Source organism: Channa argus, chromosome 6, assembly GCF_033026475.1.
Source record: "Channa argus isolate prfri chromosome 6, Channa argus male v1.0, whole genome shotgun sequence".
Taxonomy (NCBI): domain Eukaryota; kingdom Metazoa; phylum Chordata; class Actinopteri; order Anabantiformes; family Channidae; genus Channa; species Channa argus.
The window spans coordinates 22,417,925-22,439,270 of NC_090202.1; the positions used below are offsets into that span (position 1 = coordinate 22,417,925).

Below are 21,346 nucleotides of genomic sequence, written 5' to 3' on the forward strand. Positions count from 1 at the left end.
TCCATGTGAAGAAACAGAAAAGGCTTCAGAAGAAAAGAGTACTCTCCAATATTTTCCCTCAAAGTGAGAAAAAACAACAGATTTTAGAAGAGACATGGTTTCTTAGATCAAACGCTCCACTTATGCATGTAAGGAGTGCTGATTTTGCTCTTTTGCATCTGTTCACACTAGTCTGTTTGTCTCTGAAAACAGGGATACGGGCATACAGCTATAAAACCTTGGTTTATCCTTTTAAGAGAGGAGAAAAACACAAATACAAATATAGGGTTTTATTTGTTTGATAGGTAAGAAACTACTGTAACCCAGTCTACTTAATCTAGCTGTCCTAATGACCAAATACCTTTTATCCTCTCTCCTGCAACTGTTGTAACCATATTATTTACCTGTTGTACAACTTGTGTAGTTTGTCATCTGTTTTCTATATTTTTCCTTGCTCAGTATGAATATAATGAGAGTAAAACAGCGTTTAAACAATTCATTTTTCAAATGAATTTTGCCTCTGTCCTTTTTAGCGTTTTTTTGTTTTGTTGGGTGAGAAAATATTCACTGACTCCACACAGTCTCACCCAGCTTAGTATTTTGTACATTATCAAACTACTTTGGCCTAAAAATCTCTAGGAGACTGCAGTAATTCCCAGGTAAAACAATGTTTATATGGAAATTGAAAATGATGCATATGATGTAAATAACAATATTAAATCATAAACAGCCACAGCCCTTAAGCTTAATTACTCTTATATAGGAAGCTTTCAAAGTAAAAAAGTGATTAAGAAAAGGACTAAGTGATTGTGACTGATTTCTATAATAATTAAAAACGTATTATTATGAGGATTATTTGTTTTATTTTATGTAGGTAAAATAATAAGGGACATATTATGTGAGTTTGCTATGAATTATTAGTTCACATTCAGTTCAATATCTTTACCAGGTCAGTACCATCAGTACGATGTCTCCACTGATATGCGCTAGAATTAGAACTTAAAAAAATCCACTTCACAGTAAATGAAATTAACAATTAAAGTTTTTGTGTTTGTACACCTTTGTGCTTTCCTGTTTAATTACACCTAAACAATGCAAAAGATCTATAAGTCATGTTAACAGGGAAGTAATTCTCCTACTGCGCAAACTCATTTGTGTTTGGAATAGTACAATTACTGTACTTAAAGATAATACTAATATTTAATACTGCACTGTAAATTGTGAGTACAAAGTGTACAACTCTTTGTTAGTAAGACAGTTTATCTGATGAGAAGCATTTTAGTACAACATCCAAATTTATAAAGTTATTTAACACAGTTATTAACAAACTGTCAAACTTGCGCCGATATAAAAATTGCTCCTGTTAAAGTGATAATCAGAGAGAACATCCTGACACAGTTAAGTCTCAAAGGACCGGCGTTGTCTAATATCAGACAGCTAACAAATGATCAACAAGAGTTCTTTTTAAGGAATAATTAGGCCCTATATTATTAGGACCAAGGGTGTATCCCCGGTAATTACCAACCCTTAGTAATACTCGGCAAGATCACATGAAAAAATCATGCCTAAATCGCCCCCTATTTTAATATTCTGCTGCTTTCAAAAAGACACCCAAATGGTGAGACGAGGCTAATCCTGTCATGCAAAATTGACACCCTCATATGCCATCTGTGTAAATACAGTAAATATGGTTTAACATAAATGATTTATAATGAAAAGATAGTAATCCAGTAAATTAGAGCAATGTGAGAGACCAATATCTTTAAACAAAAACTCCAGCTCAGCCTCAGTGCTCCATATTTCCATCTTGGCAGATAAAGTACCAGTGTAGCCTAATGATGCTTAGGATAATTTGTTTGATGTGTTACAGAATTCAGGTATGGTTTCCATTTAAGTGGGTCACTCAACGTGTAAGTAAATAGCGAATTTACTTACAGTCAAGCAGTAAAGAGCGGTGGCAATGAATGATTATTTGCTACCTGCTGCCAACGACTAACTGTATGCATCAGAAATGGGGGTGAACGCCGAGGATGGGGGATGTTGGGGGATTCTGCAATTTATTATCCTCCGGCAATTAGCCAGGAAGTGCTACGGGCTCTTTGATTGTGGGATGTTTAAAAATGGAAGAGATAAGAGCAAGCCACAGATGTAGCAGCCCTTCCTCATGGTAGACACTGGCTGCAGGCGAAAGAGATAGCAGAAGCTCTGACAGTCTCCTAGTTAGACGGAAAAGCCCAGATAGGCAGCGCTGAACTGATCCACTAGTGATAACGCCTGTCAATCAGGACTTAGGATTGATTAATACGCACAGCTCATGGGAAAATTAGCCCAAATGGGAGGTTTGATGTGAAGGGTTACATAGACTTGACTTATGGAGGATGAGTAGAGGAGATGTGTTATGGCAGTGCCTCAGCTAATGACGAAGAATGAAACACAAATATGCCAGTTAGGTCAATGCTTTGAGGGTGACAAGAGCTTGTCATGGGTGAGGCATTTTCACTGTCTCATCACGGTCATGTCAGTTAGGGTCAAGGTCACAGTGAATATGTCACTGTCTTATGGTTTCAATCAAAATTCTGATGAGGGACTTGGTAATGTCTATAACCCTTGCCCTTCACTGTCATGTTTGAAGCCTATCTTTTTGGATCCTGGCTGCAGGGATACCCACGTGGTACTGACTTTTTCATCACATTTAAATCCACAATGCTTGATGTATTAAACAATGGTAGTGTATTGCTTGTGTAATGATAGAAGTTGGAACTTTTTAAAAACAGCCTAAATATGTATAAAGGTTTTAAATGAAAGTGGCACGAGAGTTATAGCTCCAAATGAAGGCTGTCTAGGTAATTAACTGTATTTCTAAATGTCTAGGCCAAAAAGATGACTGCTGAATAGAGATCCTAATCCAACACGCTATCAAAATATGATCTGTGGCTAAAATGTTGTCTGATATAATTATTACTTTACTATCACTTTTTTGTATACTCTTTACACATTTATGCTACTTCTGATGACGAAGAAACATTTGTACTAGCTGAATGTGCATTCTAACAGTATAACACCTAACCCTAACATACTAATGCAAAAACACATCAGTGCATGAGTTTGCATCTCACTAGATAAATGAAATTAACTTTAATCTCTGATGGAAAATGAAGGAAAATTTGTACTGAATGTCCATTGAACATTATGTTTATAAATAAAATATCTAGAATTTTTCAAATTAAGGTAATGCAATCTTTTGCATCCAACTGTACTGCCATAAACCAACACATTTCTGCCTTACTATATATATATGGTGATCATTTAGGTGAAGAAAGTTAAACTTAACTTCAAATAACCTTTACTAGTTAACACCAGTAGCTTATTCACAGACTTGCTTGAGAAAAAAAAAAAAGCAGGGCTAGATGACCTTTAAATTTGTTGGGCAGATTTTTATCTTAAGAATCTCCCCCAGGTGTGAATACACCAATCCTATCACATTGTGATTCTAGCGTTTAACGACCTTAGACATCCCAACGTAGAAACTCATTCCAGAAAGACAAAGCAACCAATTTATTTCATTTTTTTGTTTATTTATTATTTACATGATTTGGCACATGACTTGTGGACATCAAGTAGCCAGTCTCATAGCCACTGTCAATATGCAGTAGACTACCCAGAACATCCAGGAGAGGTGGATGCATTTGTTCTGCTATTGGTTATGATGCACTGTTCTTATCTGTAAAAACAAAATGTTGTTCACTGACAGTAGTGAAGAAATTAAAAAATGGAACTGCAATTTATGAAATAGATACTTGCTAATGAAATGGAACATGGACTATACAGAGGGCATACTTCAGGAGCCCCTTGACATTAGAACCAAAAGTAACTGTTGTTAAGCATTACATGGATTCTTTTCTTGCTTACTCCACCATCTTTTACCAGGTATTCAATTCACAACTGTCCTTGAAGCCTTGTATTTCAAGTCAGAACACGCTGAGACAAATCTCTCCTACATCCCCATCCCTTCTTTACAGTGTTAACCCTAATGACCCTAGTCAGAGAAGAGCGAGAAAAAGCTAATTCTGTGTAACTTTTTAATGTCTGCAGCTGATTAAGATAAAGCCAGTCTGTCTTGTCTCCTTGTGATTCCCCTTCCCACTCCCCTCTGGAGCCAATTTTGTTTGGTGGGGAACAGTAGTAGATAAAGCTAAGAGCTGGTGAGTTCTCTAATCTGCGGAGTAGTTGGAGCAGCTGGGGTGACGTGGGGGAGTAGTGTGCTCTCAGAGCATGGACAGATAAAAAAGGACGGTGATTGGGATCAGGAGTTTGATGTTGGGTGTAAGATAACAAAGACAGCACCATCGTCCCAACAGGACAAGGTTGAGGATAAAACTGCCCCCTTTAAAGGGACTTCACATATGGCTTTTTCAAATTTGCTCTATTTATGAAAAGGGTTTACAGAGGCATAAAAACTAGGAGTAACAACAGCGTTAACGTCATGTACTAATGGCTGAAATTACCTTGGTGCTAGAATCTAATAGGCTTATTTACAAGGCTTAAACCTGTTCTTTCCTAAAAATTCAAATAACTCATTACAGCACATACCACAAAATATGATGTGATGACCTATTTACAGTAGCACTTTTTTTCTTCTAGCCACTGTACTGTACAGATAAATGACAAATTCCATTTGGCCGTCATCTATTATAATGCATCACAATTTTACCATCTCTAAAATCTGCACTTTGATTAACCCTCAAGCAAAATGTAATTACAAGTACGATGAATATGCTTTGCTGCTCTATACTTTGTATTTGCTTGACATTCAATATGCATTCATGGGTGCAGGATAGCATATTAAGACATTTAAAACAATACTTTTTTGGTAACAGATCAATTCTTACGTTTCCATAACAGGTGAAACACTTAAACCCGAGCAAGTTCTTGAGGTCTCTTTCTCTGAAGCCTTCTTCACAACTGAACTCCAGACAATGTCTGGAGAAGTTGATTTCAGTGAGGGGTGGTGCCTGGTAAGGAACGTACAAGCGGCACTACATGATAGAAAAAGTATGCTGCAGGAAACTGTTTTTTGTTTACAGCACATCAAAGCTATATGTCAAAAATAAATAAATAAACAAAGACTCTGTGACAGTTGCCTGATAGAAACGTGAACAACACACTCACTTCAAATACTCCCGCAATTTTAAGCAAAGCAGCATGATCTGTCCACACACAGTATAAAGGCTGGGTAACTTTCAAACCATTGTCACATATGCTGCCTCTGGCTAAAGTTCAGAAACGATCAGGATTCCATTACATGTCTAACGCCCCTTCCTCTGCTAGCAGGATCGGCATCACATCAGACCAAAAAAGACAGAGGTTCAGTGAGTTATAATGACTTGTTTCTTTGCTTTCTAATTTTTAAACTTCGCCCAATGATTAATAGGGCTATTAATTATTTAGATTTTTTTTATTTTATAGATACTACATTGTGGCTTTGAGTGTGCACAAAAGCCAGAACAAAAGATACAAAGCACAAAGTAATTTTCTTCTTGTGAAAACAAATTTAATGAATTGTTTTCGAGAAAAGTATTATTCAGGAAGTAAGATCAAAATCAAGATATTGGTTTCAGTAATAAAACATTTTTAATGATACACACCCGTACGCATCATATTAATGCAATATTATCAAGACCGATATCATCACAAATACAATATTTTGGCTTAATGTATCTAATAAAAATGTTAAGAGTACAGAACTCTGTGGTATAAGTAGGTTGTTTTCCATAATACCCCAATCATTAAATTCACCTATGGCCACAAACTGTCAACCCACATCTGCTCATTCATCTGTTTGAGTCAAAGTCTATCCCCTCAGCTGTTACTATGGGCTGCCACAAAGCACAGATTTGGGGCATGTGGGCATGGATAAAATTATCTTCTTAATTGAAACAGTGCTCCAATATGCTAATGGTGTCTTCCTAATCACAAACGCATGTTGACTGCAAAAAGATTTTGATGTTATCATCAAACTGAATAATTGTAAATCTGAATATGTCCAATTTAGTACAGGAAACACTGCAAGCATTATTAGCTGTAGTTTTACCAGAGTTAAGGGGTGAAAAATATACACTCAAAGTCAGCAGATGAGATTGAGCCTGCTCCTCAAATTACAGCTCTGCAGTTTTACTGTTTAGCTCTTTGCAGTCTAACACCTGTCCTCAGTTCCCATTTAAAAGCAGTGGCACTTTTGGCTCCTTGGAGACATTTATTTGCTATGCAAGTGTAGCAGACCAGTAAGTTCAGCCTCCATTGATTCTGCACAATGTAAAATGAGGTGACTTCCTTTCTATTATATGAGCCGTGGTTAGTCAAACTAAGGCTAGCTTGTCAACACCTAAAATAAGATGTGAGAATAAGTGTGTTGTTGACAGAATACAGGATAAATGATCGCTGTTTATAGACAAGACCAAGTTATTCAGATCATCAACAACAGAACAGAGAAACAAAAACTTTAATCTCTACCAAAGGGTCCAGTTCAGACCAAACAAACATTTATTCTTTGCAAATATGCAGGAGTTTGTCCAAGCAGCACATTATAGAGCATTAAAATCTTCTAGCTCTATTCAGCATTGAAGCTACAGTAAAGGATAAAAGCTTCTCAGAGAGCGAGACAGCCATTCTTCTTCTAAATTTGCATATCCTTCCGAGACAAGCTTGGCTTCAGTTTCAAAAGGACAGAAAAAGAAACAAACACAAACACACAAAAGCACAGCTCGTTCACTAAGCTTTTATATTTGAATAATCCAAAGCTTTCTGTTGCAAATATTTTACTATACTGGTGTTAATGTCCATATTCAATGTAAATTAAAAAAAATGTATTGTTATTGCTGTGAACGAACAATACAAGATGTTTTTAGTAACATCGGCTGTTCCCGTTTTTACTAGAAGTGAGAGAAAATTGAGCCAAGAGGTATTTTTGCTGACTGATTCCTGGGCTCTAATGCTCTTAAAAAGAGCTTGCAGAGTTGCATGTTGTTGCTATCATGGCAGTGATGCACTGGTGCTGATCCTTAAATAAGATTTCATCTCCTGCTCCATGGATTAGAGTGGTGAAAAGATCCAAGTGTAACATAATATGTTCTCTCTATGTGAAAAAAGAAGCTGTAGCTTTGTGACTTTGATATGTCTGTTACTGTCTGTTACTGCTCTACACTGTCTCTCAAATTTCAAGGTCTGTTCTAACAAATGAAACCACAAAGGGAAAAGAGTGAAGAGCAATGGCACATTGGGTTTACTTACTACAGTCAAGCTTCATAACTGCTTAAACTTGCGTACTTGGTTTTACACTATCAACTGAAGCTGACAGAACACAACAATAAACTGGCACCTAACATCCCACCACACACTGTTTCCCACCTCTTTTCAATAATAGTATGTGTTGGAAATGGCCACCTAGTTGTAATCCCGCACTTTCATCTCAAAGCAAATAACACTGAAATGTCTTTATTGCCTATTTACCATGAATGATGTCACTAGTAGACATGCCAACACAATAAAGACTATTTCATACATGTTTTATATGTTCATCTGATGTCTAAATAAGCATCTGAATCACTTTTGTGTACAAGTCAAAATGGCAATTCAGTTAATATGGACCGGGTTGAAAAAATCTTATGGTAAACATGTGAAGTTCATACCAGATGCTGCCAAGAACTCCATGTTTTGACATCTTTTTACACCTAGGGTAGCAGGGTGGTGGTTGAATTAGTGCTGCTGCCTCACTGCTAGAAGGTCCCCAGTTTGAATCCAGGCAGGGGCTGTGCTGTGTTAAGTTTGTGTGTTCTCCCCATGCTTTAGTGGGTTTTCACTAGGTGCTCTACTCGCCTCCCACAGTCCAAACACTGGCTGTAAGGTTAACTGGTAACTATCAGATTTGCAATTTTTCACATAAGTTTGAATTAATGCATGAATGGTTGTGTCTCTCTAAATGTCAGTCCTAAATTAGACTGGGGATCTGTCCTGGGTGTTCCCAATGACAACTGAGATAGGACCACTGGGATATTTAACAATATAAGTAGTTCAGATAATAGATAACCTGACTTTCCATTAGTACTTTTATGAAGCAGTAACACATTTCTCTTTTATCATCAAATGAAAACATCATGTCTGAATATTGCACAAAACATTCATGTTCCAAAGAGATGATTTCAACAACTGAATCTGGTAATGTTACAGATTCCATGTCTAAAAAAGACTTAAGCAAGATTTGGTTATTGGTCTTCTATTCATTCTCTCACCTTCTAGGCCATTCAACACAGGTAATGGTGAGGTGGTTCATTAAGCTGAGCTGGTGGTGCAGCAGTAACATTTCCTCAGCTGAGTGGCAAAGGGCTTTGATGGCTTCCCACACTACAGAGCTAGAGGCAAGTGGTCAGGCAGTAAAATTTTCAACAGTCCTGTGCTACTAGTGGCTTGACTTGTCATTTGAGCAGAAAAGGGTGAAGCCATTCTTTTTGCACCTCTGCACTTCCTATAAGTTTGCTAAACTACAGTTACATGGATATTGCAGTGGTGTTCAGTCATATCGCTGAGAGTGAAAAGAAAATTTGCAGCGGAATTAACGGTGGTTAGTTAGTAGTTGAATGAATGTATAAAGGTGCCAGCAATCGTTCACAGAAAGAAAAAGACTACATTGACACTATGGTGATTTTTAGTCCTCAGTGCAAACCCTAAAGAAAGAAGACTAGGTTTTCCACATTGTTAGGATCTCAAGCCTCTGTCGCTGCCCTGCCATTCTCCTCAAATTAGCTTTTCACCTTTAATTATCCTGTGTCCAGAGACAATGTTGCACACACCCATTAACACAAAAAACCTGTTTGAAGAAAACAAATGCCTTCTGCTTCCCTTTTTGAAGTTCGTTTAACAATGTCCTGGAGCCACTATTTTCCAGTGCGTGAGGAAGTGCCGGCAAACAGGACATCCATCAAATTGACAGACTAAACAAATTACAAGGCAAACAGAACCTTAATGTGTCACCAGAGCTAATGGTGTCAAGGCTGGTTGGCAGTAGACCCAGATACTAGCACGATACTGCTGTCACACTCATATGGCCTTCACTTTAAATCGCAAAATGCTCAAATAAAGAGGAGAGAGGGATGACTTCTGGGTAACACTTCGATATTAACATCCTACATACTATTAACAATGCATCAAATCTAGATTCATAAAAGCCCATTAAACCATAGCAAGTCAGAACAAGAGGCTTTCATGCAGGTATGATTTATCTGTAATGTGGCTTGTGAGATTATTCTTTAAATGAATGATGCAGTCTCCCTAAAGCAAATGAAAGTGTAATTACATGCCTTGGGCCTTGGTGACAAAGCCTGTGATGGTGACAACTATCTCGAAATGAGGAAGAAAGGATTACCTTCACTTTTCATCTAGCTTTGGAATGATCACCTCTCCACAGGGGTCACCTTGGATGAAATGCCACAATTTTACCAGTCATTAAACTCTTAATCCAACCTCAGTGTGCAGACTTCCATTCCATCTTTCAAAGTATCCATGGTCTTATATCACTTCATGCTGCAGTTGCATCACAGACAGCTTTTACAACAGAAAGCAAAGGTGAGAAACCTCTGCTAAAACAGTTATAACACAGAGGAAACTAAAAACTAAACTTCACAGTGATTCAACTATTTTCTCATGTCATACATTTTATAGGCTTAAGCAAAAAATTATTCTGGGGAGGTACAAAAATATCCTGAGAATTACTTTGTTTTATACGTACAGCGATTACGTCAAGTTATTTTGGTCTCTGCAGGACATAGTCCTCTCCAACCTTTGCATGGTATCAGCTGGAAGACCAATTCTTAATATTTTATTCACTGTATTTGCAAAGGAGAGCTGTCGCATATTCAGAGATAGTGAGATTTTTTTGTGACAGCCGAATTGAACATGATGAATTGGACAATAAACAATATAATCCAGAAAAACTGTGCACAGAGGCATAATGCTGCATTAAATCTGAATTTACAACAGCAACCTGAAAAGCAACACTGCCAGTCACAGGAGCACAGCACTAGAAGAATATTATAGTCACACGTGCATGCAGGTGTTTTACAACCACTTGTTTTCATAATTGAAAATGTATATGTCATAGATGCTAAGTATGAGCCCAAAAACCTATTTTTTCTCGTCGTGACAAACACAAACAAAGTACTTTCTCTCACCTGCTCTTAGTCACTATTAACACTTTGAGGTTTTGTTATACATTATCCTACTTATAAAACACACTATAAAATGTAATAATTAATATTTGTTTTCATTTTCTACTGTGACAATGTAAGCTAAAGCAATATAACTATAAAACCCCACTCAGATGTTCACGTTTTTAGTTTGAGAGGAATACTAATGAAAAAGTTGGAGCCACAATAAATTTACAGTACTGCTGATTAAATATAGTGAAATTACTTACAAATAACCCTTACTAAAACAACTGATAGGCAGTCATACAGGCTGATTTTAGCAACACTTGTAATCAGTCTACCTAAAAATACCAAACTAAAAATGCATAATCACTTCAAAACTTTTTTTCAGTGGATTTACAAACCATCATGAATTTTTGGAAGTTCATGAAATAAACAAACAAAAATAATTTCTCTATATAGTCCAGCCACAGAAACCACTGAACTTGTCACACTGCTCTGTTTGCACCAGTGAATGTTGGGGTCCATACTGCATCGAAACCATGTCCATGTCAACACACAAATAGAGATAGAAGTTGAAAATTAGCTCCTCACTAACCATGAGCATCAGTAAACTCATCACCAGCAGGTCTGTGAAAAGGCCTTCTGCAATCAGGAAATCTCAGATGTGCCACAACTATTGCATTTATTTCTATAGTTTCTTTTAGCATTGTGTCCAAGCATATTGGAGAAAACTATATGCTGTACTGCTTAAGTACACTGCTGGTGGTAACTCACTAATGCCAATTATAATATGATAATATGATAATATTTAAAAATGGCCAATAGTGCAGCAGTTTTATTCAATTAATCTAAGCAATGGAAACAGAAAGTTAATCCATTGTTATGCATTATTCGTCAGTAAATTAAGGTCTTTGGGGTTAATTAACTAGTGCAGTGAGGACAATGTTAATAATGCAGCACTAATATAGGGCAGGTAATAACATACTTCAGAATGTCCTTCTTAACGAAAGCTTTAAGTTGTTGTCCAAGTCAAATAGTAGATATATACTGACGTCTTCACAATAACACTGGTTTATTTCCCTCTATATTAGAATGTACACTGCTATGATACCATCATTAAATTTGTTAAAACAGAAAATGCAACACCCACCCTAAAACAGAAATTATTATTTTATTATTTGAATTATAATGAATGAGAGGCTCCTCCGACTGTAAGATTTGGGCTTAATTACCCAAACACATTTTCTAAAATCACTGACCGATTCATTTCCTCATCATTTTCCAGATAGAAAAATTCTTATTACTTTGAAATGACCAAAAGGATGACAAGATAATTAGTCATTATTACAAATACTTTGCTGAAGACTAATTTAGAACCAGAAAGACAATTTTTTACTGTGAAGTTCAGTGGCTACAATTACAGTTTACTCAAAAATGAAACATTTGCATTTTGAACTTGGGGATTGATTGGGGAGTTAAGAAAAAAAAAAAAACTGAAAATTAATTTGCTTTAGATGCCAATCAATTCTATATTTATATGTGATACTATAGTTACAGCTACAGTAAAGAGTTAAAGAGCAACAAAAAGTAAATCAAACTAGGGAGGCCACGTCTAGGTATTTTCCTAAATCTATCGTCAGTGTTAACCAAAAATATAATATATGTCGATCAGTTAGGGTTTGTTTGTTTAGTTAGTTAGTTAGTTAGTTATGTATGTATGTATGTATGTATGTGTGTATGTGTGTATGGTTCTTTCAGCATATAACGTAAGTTCAGCGTGGCCACAGTGGAGTATTAGTCCGTATGTTGATTTGGCACCGTTTTTACGCCGATGCCCTTCCTTTTGCAACCCCTCCAAATGTCTATCGGGAGCAATAGGCTCCCAGGAATAGGGATGAGCTGTTGGGGGCTGGGGGCACGAACCTCCAACCCTGCGGTCGGCCACTCTGCCTACTGAGCCACATCACTTAGGAGAGTGACTAGCTGAAAATGGACAATTCACGCGTAAAGACTGTTTCCACTAATGTTCAAAGATTTGTCGTCTTTGATAATCTACACATTGCACACACACTGAGGTTGAGTGTGGGTAACAGACTGAATACCTGGTTCCAGTGGGAAACATTAAAGAAACTACAGTCACCAGCATCAAAGCCATGTAATTTGTCTGGCTATCAAGTTCCCTATGATGTTGCCAAAAACAGACCATGCAACAATTACTTTATATTTTGTTAAAGAAACTGAAAATAAAAACATCAATAAAAGGTACAGGATGCCACAAAAAACTGCTATGAATAGCATTTGCCATTTTGGTGACATGAGTGAGTGAGTGCAAAAGGGATGTGTGTGAGACACAAGGCTAATACAAAATGTAGAGAGGGCCTTTGTAGACACCTTAATCTGGCAGTGCAAATCCCTTGCTTCATATAAATACTGCACTGACATATTTGCCACAAAGCTAGCCATTCTTGCTGCATCTCCTAGGACCCAAAATGACATTCAGCATCTGGCTGGACATACAGGCAACTGGGAAAATGGAGCCATGTTTATTTTCCACGAAGGGGCATCTGAACAAACAGATTACAGACAGGACTTTTAAATCACCATAATTCTGCATTCTATGCATTTCTTTATCACTGGAGGTTATTTGTGTTTTTCAAAAACTTTGTATGCATATATGTACACAGGGCATCTCAGGATTTGCACCTTTTTTTTCTATTGAGTATGTGCTGATAAAGACCATTGCTTAAATAAAGATGGATATTTCTCAATGAAATGACAGCTGTACACATACATTCCAGCTATACTGCAGTAAGCTCACATAAACCTAATCCATAAATATTGCTTGGTTAAAACTATAGTTAGAATCATATTGCAAAGTCAGGATTGATACAGTGTCAGCACAAACAAATGCTCAAGTTCAAATGCACTTTAAACTTACATCACACAAGCTTGTAAACAGCCCTGTTTACAGATGCTCAATGTGTCTTTCACACGTGCACTGGAATCCAGTAATTCTCCTGAGTTTATCCTGAGGTGGTGTATTTGAGAACACAAATGTCTGAGTGAGATGCTCTGAATATTATCCAGAGTTTATCCTATGAGCTCCCTAGAGCAAAGTCTATACCCAGTTTCAGAGCAGGACATCATCTTTGTCAAAATCATCCTTATGGGAGAAACTGCTCGTTTTCATTGTGATCTCCCGCTGTGGGTATGAAACACAACTCCGAACAATTACTGGAGTTCATACGTGAAATAGCCTAAAGAAGAGTGATGTTTCTCACACAGTTCTGTACTATATGCACCCTCCTTGAAAAATATGAAGGTTTAGGTTCAAGCTTGACCTTGTAAACAATACATTGACAAAATAATTATTTCATGTTGGTACATTTAAAAAGAGACAGTCAGCTGTCACATGTGCTAATGCACTAGTGAAAGTGAGCATAATCTAACAAAAAAGAAATGTAGATTTAATAAACTGAATTTTATTTGTATTGATCACTTGGACAATTCCTATACCCTAAAACAAAGCTACTGCTTAATAAAGACTCCTTTTTAACATAAAGTCAGTATGTTTAGGCTACGGTATGTCTATGTGAGTCATAGTATTCCCATTTTTTGCTGTACACCTCCATCCAGCATAGGCAGTCTTATCTGCATCCCAGCTCTGTGTTGGCACAGGAAGAGGCTGTTGCTCGACACACAATATTGGACAAGACAGTAACATGGAACATTTAGGGGAGGATGGAGAGGGTACGTAGCACCAGGCTTGCCAGCTGTGATAATGATGTATAATTTAATTGAAGGCTGTGCTTCTGTCCTCCACAGAACTCAAACTGCTCTTCTCTTGTCAATGCATTATTCAGGCTAATGGTGACCCTGAAATAGAAAAAAGCTTCTTATCTCTTTAAAGTTTTATTGCTGAGCGCAAAGAGAGGTAAGGAGGTATATCGAAAGTGAGGGAGAGTGAGGCAGGGTCAAAGATGAGGTAGAAAGGCTTATTGAGAAATAGTTCTGTCTACTGACATGCTTTGTGAAAGATTCCTGTTTCTGACCGTGACAGCGTCATTCTCTTGGCAACAGCAGAAAAACTCAATTGGACAGAAACTCTGTTACTCAATCCTGTGCTGCTGACATTTTCAAGCAAATAAAGATTTCTCAGAAAACAAAGATGTTAGACAGTATAATAAAAATGTTATCCACACTCTCTTCTGCAGACCACCTTTGCCCTTTAGCTGCATTTTGAATATTAAAACCAATCACTTAAATTGCAAAACCTCCACCACTTTAATTGGGATAATTATTACTATTATAACTATAGAGTAAGTAAGTAAAGCATTTATGGGTTTACTATACACATGAATCGCATGTGATCCAACAGTTATTCTTTAAATTGGTGGTACGCAAGTCAGGGATTGGCAGGTTGAAAGGGTCTCTGGCCGTAAAACGCACCCACTTCTATCCATCACACTAAGTTGTCATATTTACAGTCTGAAATTTACCCATAAAACACTGTTATTGTAGTGCGTAATTTCCACTTCAATTAGAAATCAGGTTCATTAGAGGACATGTGACTGAAATGTGGCAATTAGGCTGCACTGTAAAGGACAGCAAGTGGGTCGGGGTGGTGAGGAGGAAGAGATGCAATACTCAGGGAGGGTACTTTACCCATTTACTTAATCAGTTATTTTACTGCCTAAGGCTTTAACTGCCCACAAGAACATATCTGTCTTCTCACTCACACACACACACACATATATATATGATTTTTTTTTAAATATTGATTTTACTGATTTAAAAAAATATATACTGTGTATATAGTCTTAACAAAATCCATTATCTAATAAATGTCTTGTCTAATGATCCTTAAGACAGTAACCTTTATTTTAAGTTAGTTTAGACTTTAACTTAGAACTGGTGAAGATCATGTAGGTTCAAAAGTTTTAGGTTGTATAGCACAATTTAATGTATTCACTAAAATCTATTTCAAGATGCAGCTTTTAAAAGAGAATGTTTTCTCTAAATTGTGTGATTCTTAGATGTTTTTTCACTTTTGAAACTGAGAAGTGTTGTTTTTTTTTTTTAAATCTGCTCATTAGGAATTTGACATCACCAGCAAGTGTTACAAAAAAGCCATGTTTACCATTGTGTTGCTCACATGGTGAAGTCAAGTTTTTATTCAAAACACTCAACACCAAGTTGCTCCTGGTGGGTCAGGTCAGCAGTGTGTATGGCAGTTGCTATCATCGATGTGTGAGTGTGTGTGATTGGGTGAATGAGAACCAATATCGTAAAGGGCTTTGCCCAGTAAGGTAGAAAAGTGCTATATAAGTGCAGACCCTTTATTGTAGATGATTAATTTTTAATAGAGTAAGGTAACTCATCCAATCTTTATTTATGAAAGAAGCAATTTCTCTGGCATGCTCTTTATATACCCAGTCAGAATACTGACCTGTAGCCAATTAACCTCTTTATTATTTCTGATATTCCACCTGGTGTTACTTTTCTAGTATTCTGTTGGCAATGTTTTTGTACTTTTTCAAGATGAAATTTCTCAGTTTCAACAACTGAAGTGTCTTGTTTATAGTATTTTAAATAAAAAATGGGACACACACAATAACTGTATTTAGTTTTGCATCTGATTTATAACAACCAAATTTGTTTCTAACAAGGTGAAGTACATTTGCAAAATTGATAGGTCTCAACTTGCAGTGGCACAAATCTTAATGATATAACTGGATTAAATGAGGAACTGCAGGGGTATTTTTTCTACCACTTCATCCTGCTCCTTCCTACACCTCACTGCTAAAGTGAATTTGGACACCTCTATACTACACATTATAGCACGCACAACCAGGGGCCAAGACCATGGGGACAGCTTGGATAGGGCCTATAAGGGAATAAAGTTAGAAGTACTTGTTGACTGTCTTTTTGTTAATGAAATGGAGTGTTTGACAGAAGTGAACTGAAAATGAAGCCTACATTTTTACATTAGCATACATGGAATGCTGAAAACAGTTTGCAACGTTCTCACTAGTAAAAACAAACTGAGTCACAGTATGTCAGCAAAATGTCACAGGAACAGTGAATGATTTTCATGTTGTTCTATGACAGCTCATCCCTTGGTCCCTGCCCCAAGACACAAGTCAAAACATATTAATTGGAAGTAATGACAGTGATTTAAATTTTCTGTCAGGCTGTTGCCTAATTTTCCCCTCTTATGTTTGAATGGTATTTCCTCCCCACAGCAAGCTCTGGCATACTACTAGGGTCAGGACATGGATAGCATAAAGAGCATATAAATAACAAGATAAAGAGTTACCAATCAAGAAATATATATGCAAAACACTGTTGCATATACCACAGTACTGATGGTACTGTGATTTTTTTTCCGCACCAGCTCACATAAAAAAGGTCTAAATCTATTTATAAAACATACACTGCAACAAATCATTTATTCATTTATTTGTATGGCTAGAGTAAACAGTATATTTCAGAATTAGCTGCAAGAACACTGCACCCTGTTAGCAATAAATACACTGCAGGAAAGACACAAGCAATAAATATGAAGCGTAATGCAGAAATTCTGGTGTAGTGAAACTGAAGTCTTATTAGACATAGACATAGGCAGCAAAACGTCATGGCACAGGATAGTAATTAACCCAAACATTGGTATATAAAGTGTAATAAGTCTGACTTACTTACTTACTAAGTGACAGTTTAGTTGACAATTTTACTTTTTCCTGCTGTCATAAAATAAAGCTGTCAAACAAGGGTGTGTTTTAAAACTTTTATCAAATTGCTGCGTAATTTGTTATGTCTGACTTCTTTTATTAATGTCTCAAATAAACAGAGAATAAATAAACAGAGTTATCATTTACAAACAAGTCTGGTTATGGCTGGTTATCAAGTATTTCAGAACAGAGGCTTTATTTTTCTCATGGTCTGAGCCGCCCTGAATAAGTACATACTAATTGCACAACTATGGAGTATGTACAAACAATCATAAAGTAAGCAATTTGCACTCTTGAGGTGGATCAAGCTACACTATTCCTTTGTGAGTAGCAAGTAGAAATATGAATTCCTCCCATCTAAAATGGTCAGATACATTCAGCTGTAGGAGACAGAGTGTAGTTGGTATTTCTGTAATAGATGTTGGTCACTTCTTTTTACCATTACTCTTTCTATTAAGTGTCTCAGCATGCCCCTTTTTACTACATCAGTTGATGAAAACATGCCCTAAACCTGGTCGACTTCATTTCTTCGCTTGTCTTCAATGCTGTGTTAACACAGCCAGTCTTCTCCACTTGGTACTGTCTTCATATTACCATTTATTGTGATTATAATAGATCCAATTGCATTTCCTCACTTACCGCCAGTCTCACTTCAATCTCTGCTGCCCCTGATCTGTGTGGCTGTGTGGTATTAGCTATGGGGGCTATCTCAGCAGGATGGTTTGCGAATATGAAAGAACAGCAGTTTCAAAGATTATGAGCAATTTCAGACATTATGTATACGAAGACAATGACTCACTTCCAGAACACAAGACCTTCAGAACTAGTGCTAGGCTCAGAGATTGGAATACAATAAGTAATGTTCAGTTGCAACATTCACCATATTGCAGCTGGTACACCTGGTGTTAATCCACTACCCACAGCCAGCATACATCAGGCTGTGAAAGGATGGCTGAAAGTCAAAGTGAAACACAGTACTAAAACACTAAAATAATCAAATTACTACTATTACTATTTTAACTTATTGTAATATACTCTAATATTTTTACAAAACCTGTTAACTGAAAGAGTCCTCAGCTTTACCCAAGATATTCTTGGATGATTTCAGAACGTAATAATTTCAAACTGCAGTTGTTTTAAATATATTTTTTAAATATGGACTGCTATTCATATCCATCCTTTATGTAATACCCCCAACACGATTCTTTTAAGTATAAAATGTTGATCACCTAAAGGCATCAACGTGGGCAGTAAAATCATCAAACTTTAGGAAACAGAAAACTTTTAAGAACTACACAGTGTTAGCATTTGATGTGCAGAAAATAGGTTGGGTGGATGATCACTTGAATGCATAGTTCAATTTAAATGTGTACAGCTCATGTTAAAGAGTTGTTTTTGCAGTAATGATTATTGCATATTTTTTTTTGCATAAAGCTTGATGAATCAGCACAGTCGGAAAATGTATAGTACACTGGTCAAACATACAATATTAAGCAATCAGGGTTAACGTCATGACCACTTGTGCAATTTCATGCAGCACAAATAGAACCAGGAATTCTACTTTTACAAGGTTATATTTTTCTCAGTTTTTAGGTTGAAACTGTCAAAAAGGTGATAATTCCTTTATGGATTTATTCTTTAGGTCAAAGTGGGTAGTGGAGTCATATTGAAGTCCGTTATAAGTGGAGGTGGTTCTAATGTTTTGGCCGCCCCATTTAAAATGAATGTTTCTGACAGTTTTAACCTATAAACTGAGAAATTATACCTCTGTAAAAGTAGAATTCATGGCAGAGCCACTGTATTGGATTGCATTAAATTGCATAGGTGGTCATAATGTCATGCCTGATCGGTGCTGCGCAGATACATAAAGTAAAATACTCAACAAGTTAATAAAATGGTTTAACTTCATGTATTCTGCCTGCCAAGCTTTATGAAAATTAACTCTGGTCAAAGAAATCCAATGACAATGGTGCGGCATCCATAAACATCTATCAATCCAGCATATTACTAATCTGCAGAAAATACCAGTCTTTCTAAAATATGTCACATAACTATGAATAAACAAGCAAGGTTACAATTCAGACTAAAGCTGTGGAATAATTTGTTCAACTGCTAACAGACTCAGATAGAGTCTATGGCCTAATTACACAGAGGGAGGTCACTGCCCTCCTTTTCACCAGAGGCCAGTGATAGCTGGAATTTTATACTGTATATGCTTTTACCCTTGGTTTACTGTTTGCTGATTCATGTTTGAACCAAACTGTCAAATTCCAACCTTGAACACATCTTACCAATCATTTCAAGTGATTCAAAATTGGTAGGAAAATGCATGGTGCTTTTGAAAAGCTCTCCCATAATGAAACTTTATTTTCTTCTGCCAATTTTCTTTCAAATTTCCTATCAAATTTGTAGATAAAAAGTAATCTGTAACATGCTCATGATGTGACTGAAGCAAGAGAAGAACTGGAGATGAAATACAAAATAATTTCATTATGCAATATTTAAGAGAGTTTAATATCAGCTTGCTTGAAGCAAGTCATTAAATAAGAACTTCTGTGTGATAATGATACAAGATACAAGCTGGTACATGTACAAGAGATGCCGTTAAAAAATTTAAAATAGTGGGTGGGTGAGGCAGAGGTAAATGGCAAAAAAAATCATTTAATAGATCACGATGGTGACGCTGTCTTTTTGAAGTCAAACATCCTACAGAGTGAGAGTCTCAAGTGCGAATGCCAATAGGCTGCAAGAGCATCTCTCAGGCTTCTCACTGAGCACTTGCAACAAGATTAGAGGCTCCTTTAATCCAACAAAGGGGATTAAATGCTACAAGAGAGGCGAGAGGACCGCTCCCACGGAGGGGATGCAGTGAATTATTAGCGCCTCTTCTCAAGACTGGTGATCCAAGTGTTTAACCAAAAATCACACTTATAAGACACTGATGGCATGTCCTGTCAACCACACAACACTACAGGGTGCAAAGTTAAATGCAATCGCAGACAACACCAACAAGTCAGGGTATATGTGTGTGTTTGTGACAAGGTTTCAAAATAGATTTCTTAAACACTGGAAGATATGAGCAGAATAGTTAAATATTGGTAGAAACTGACATATACATGTGTAGGCACCAAAAGTTAGATTCAACCATTCAGCAGCCATAAGTGTCCATTACTTCCTTTGTCCTGTAATTAAAATAAACTTTCTTTAAAAACAATTCAGCTGCTATAATATTGTGTCTGGAGTCTGGACTTACACTATGTGTAAGTCTTTTTACTATAACTGAAAATGATGAGCCAAAACATCCACATCCAAAAGTGTTATATAGCAAGGTCGGTCTGTGTCATTTCAAGTGTCTCACACTAGATTCTGTGTATATGTCCATTTAATAATTTCAAAATGATCCAGGTACAGGGTACAACCCCCAAAAAATCTAATTAAATCATGGATGTCTATCATCACTTACCCCCCTTGTTCCATCTGGTTTTAGTCCTTGCCTGATAGGTGAGCTCGGGCCAGCCAGACAGCACCAACAGAAAAAAAACAAGTTCAAACAAAGAAAGAAATCCAGACTTTGCCCTGGAAAACATGTCCAAGAGTTGCTGGCAGCCAAATCACTTTCACATGGCTGTGTTTCCTCCTAGCGCGGCGCGGCTGTGGCGCATGGTAACCCACGCGTGGGCTGTCATCATCAGTCACGCTGGTGTCAGCAGTGGGTCTCTTGTGCTAACATGCTGCTCTGTGATACCCTGGTCGGGTGCTGGTCTTCAGGGATGCTGGTGCTCCAAATGAAGCCTCATGTCTCCCTTCGGCAAGCTCTGCCTCACCAGAGCGCTCGGGAACTAAGCAGGAACACACAGCTTGCCACGCGAGGGCACGGCTCAGCTACGCTCAGCACAGTGCATAGGAACTCGCTCTCACTCAAGCTTGCTCTCACACATACACACAACACACACCCTCTTTCTCCATCTCTCTCACGCTCACTGCTGCCACCGCTGTTGATGCTGATGCTGCTGCTAGAACTGCTGCCGAATTGTTTCCTTCTCTTACTCTGGGTTTCTGGGGGAATTCATTTGTCTGCACTCTGCCTTTTACTTGGAACTTCACATGTTAGGGGAGATGAGAAGTGGAAACACAACCTACCCCCTGCACTTTACAAAGGAAATTTCAGAGGTAGGTTGAACTGAAGCTGGCTGGTAGGGTAACCCAACTAACAGTCAAGAATAACAAGAAGCTGGTGAGTAACACTGACAGAAGAAAGATAGCCTTAACTGGCACGATATTTGCATGAAGAATGCATTATTCAGGGCAAAGTTAAGGGGCAAAGCTTTACTAAAGACAAGAAAAAACTGAATTGTAAACTTCTTGCTTGGTGATGACAGCCCACTCAAAACAGTATACAAGCAGAAAAAGTCAAGTAAATGAATTTTAGAAGATTTT

At 37.2% G+C, this 21,346-nt stretch overlaps 1 protein-coding gene across 10 annotated transcripts in view; it reads right to left on the reverse strand.

The window, feature by feature from the left end:
* robo2 (roundabout, axon guidance receptor, homolog 2 (Drosophila)) overlaps window positions 1–20,824 on the reverse strand; it is a 245,448-nt gene extending 224,624 nt beyond the window's left edge. For 7 of the 10 annotated variants that reach the window (XM_067506396.1, XM_067506395.1, XM_067506386.1 and 4 more), the window contains exon 1: window positions 20,373–20,823. In XM_067506396.1, coding sequence (XP_067362497.1) covers window positions 20,373–20,496 — 124 coding nt within the window. In that variant the 5' untranslated portion in view covers window positions 20,497–20,823. Of the gene's footprint in view, window positions 1–20,372 lie in introns of all 10 variants that reach the window. The other 3 variants (XM_067506388.1, XM_067506392.1, XM_067506393.1) reach the window with 2 other exon arrangements.
* Window positions 20,825–21,346: the final 522 nt, after the last annotated feature.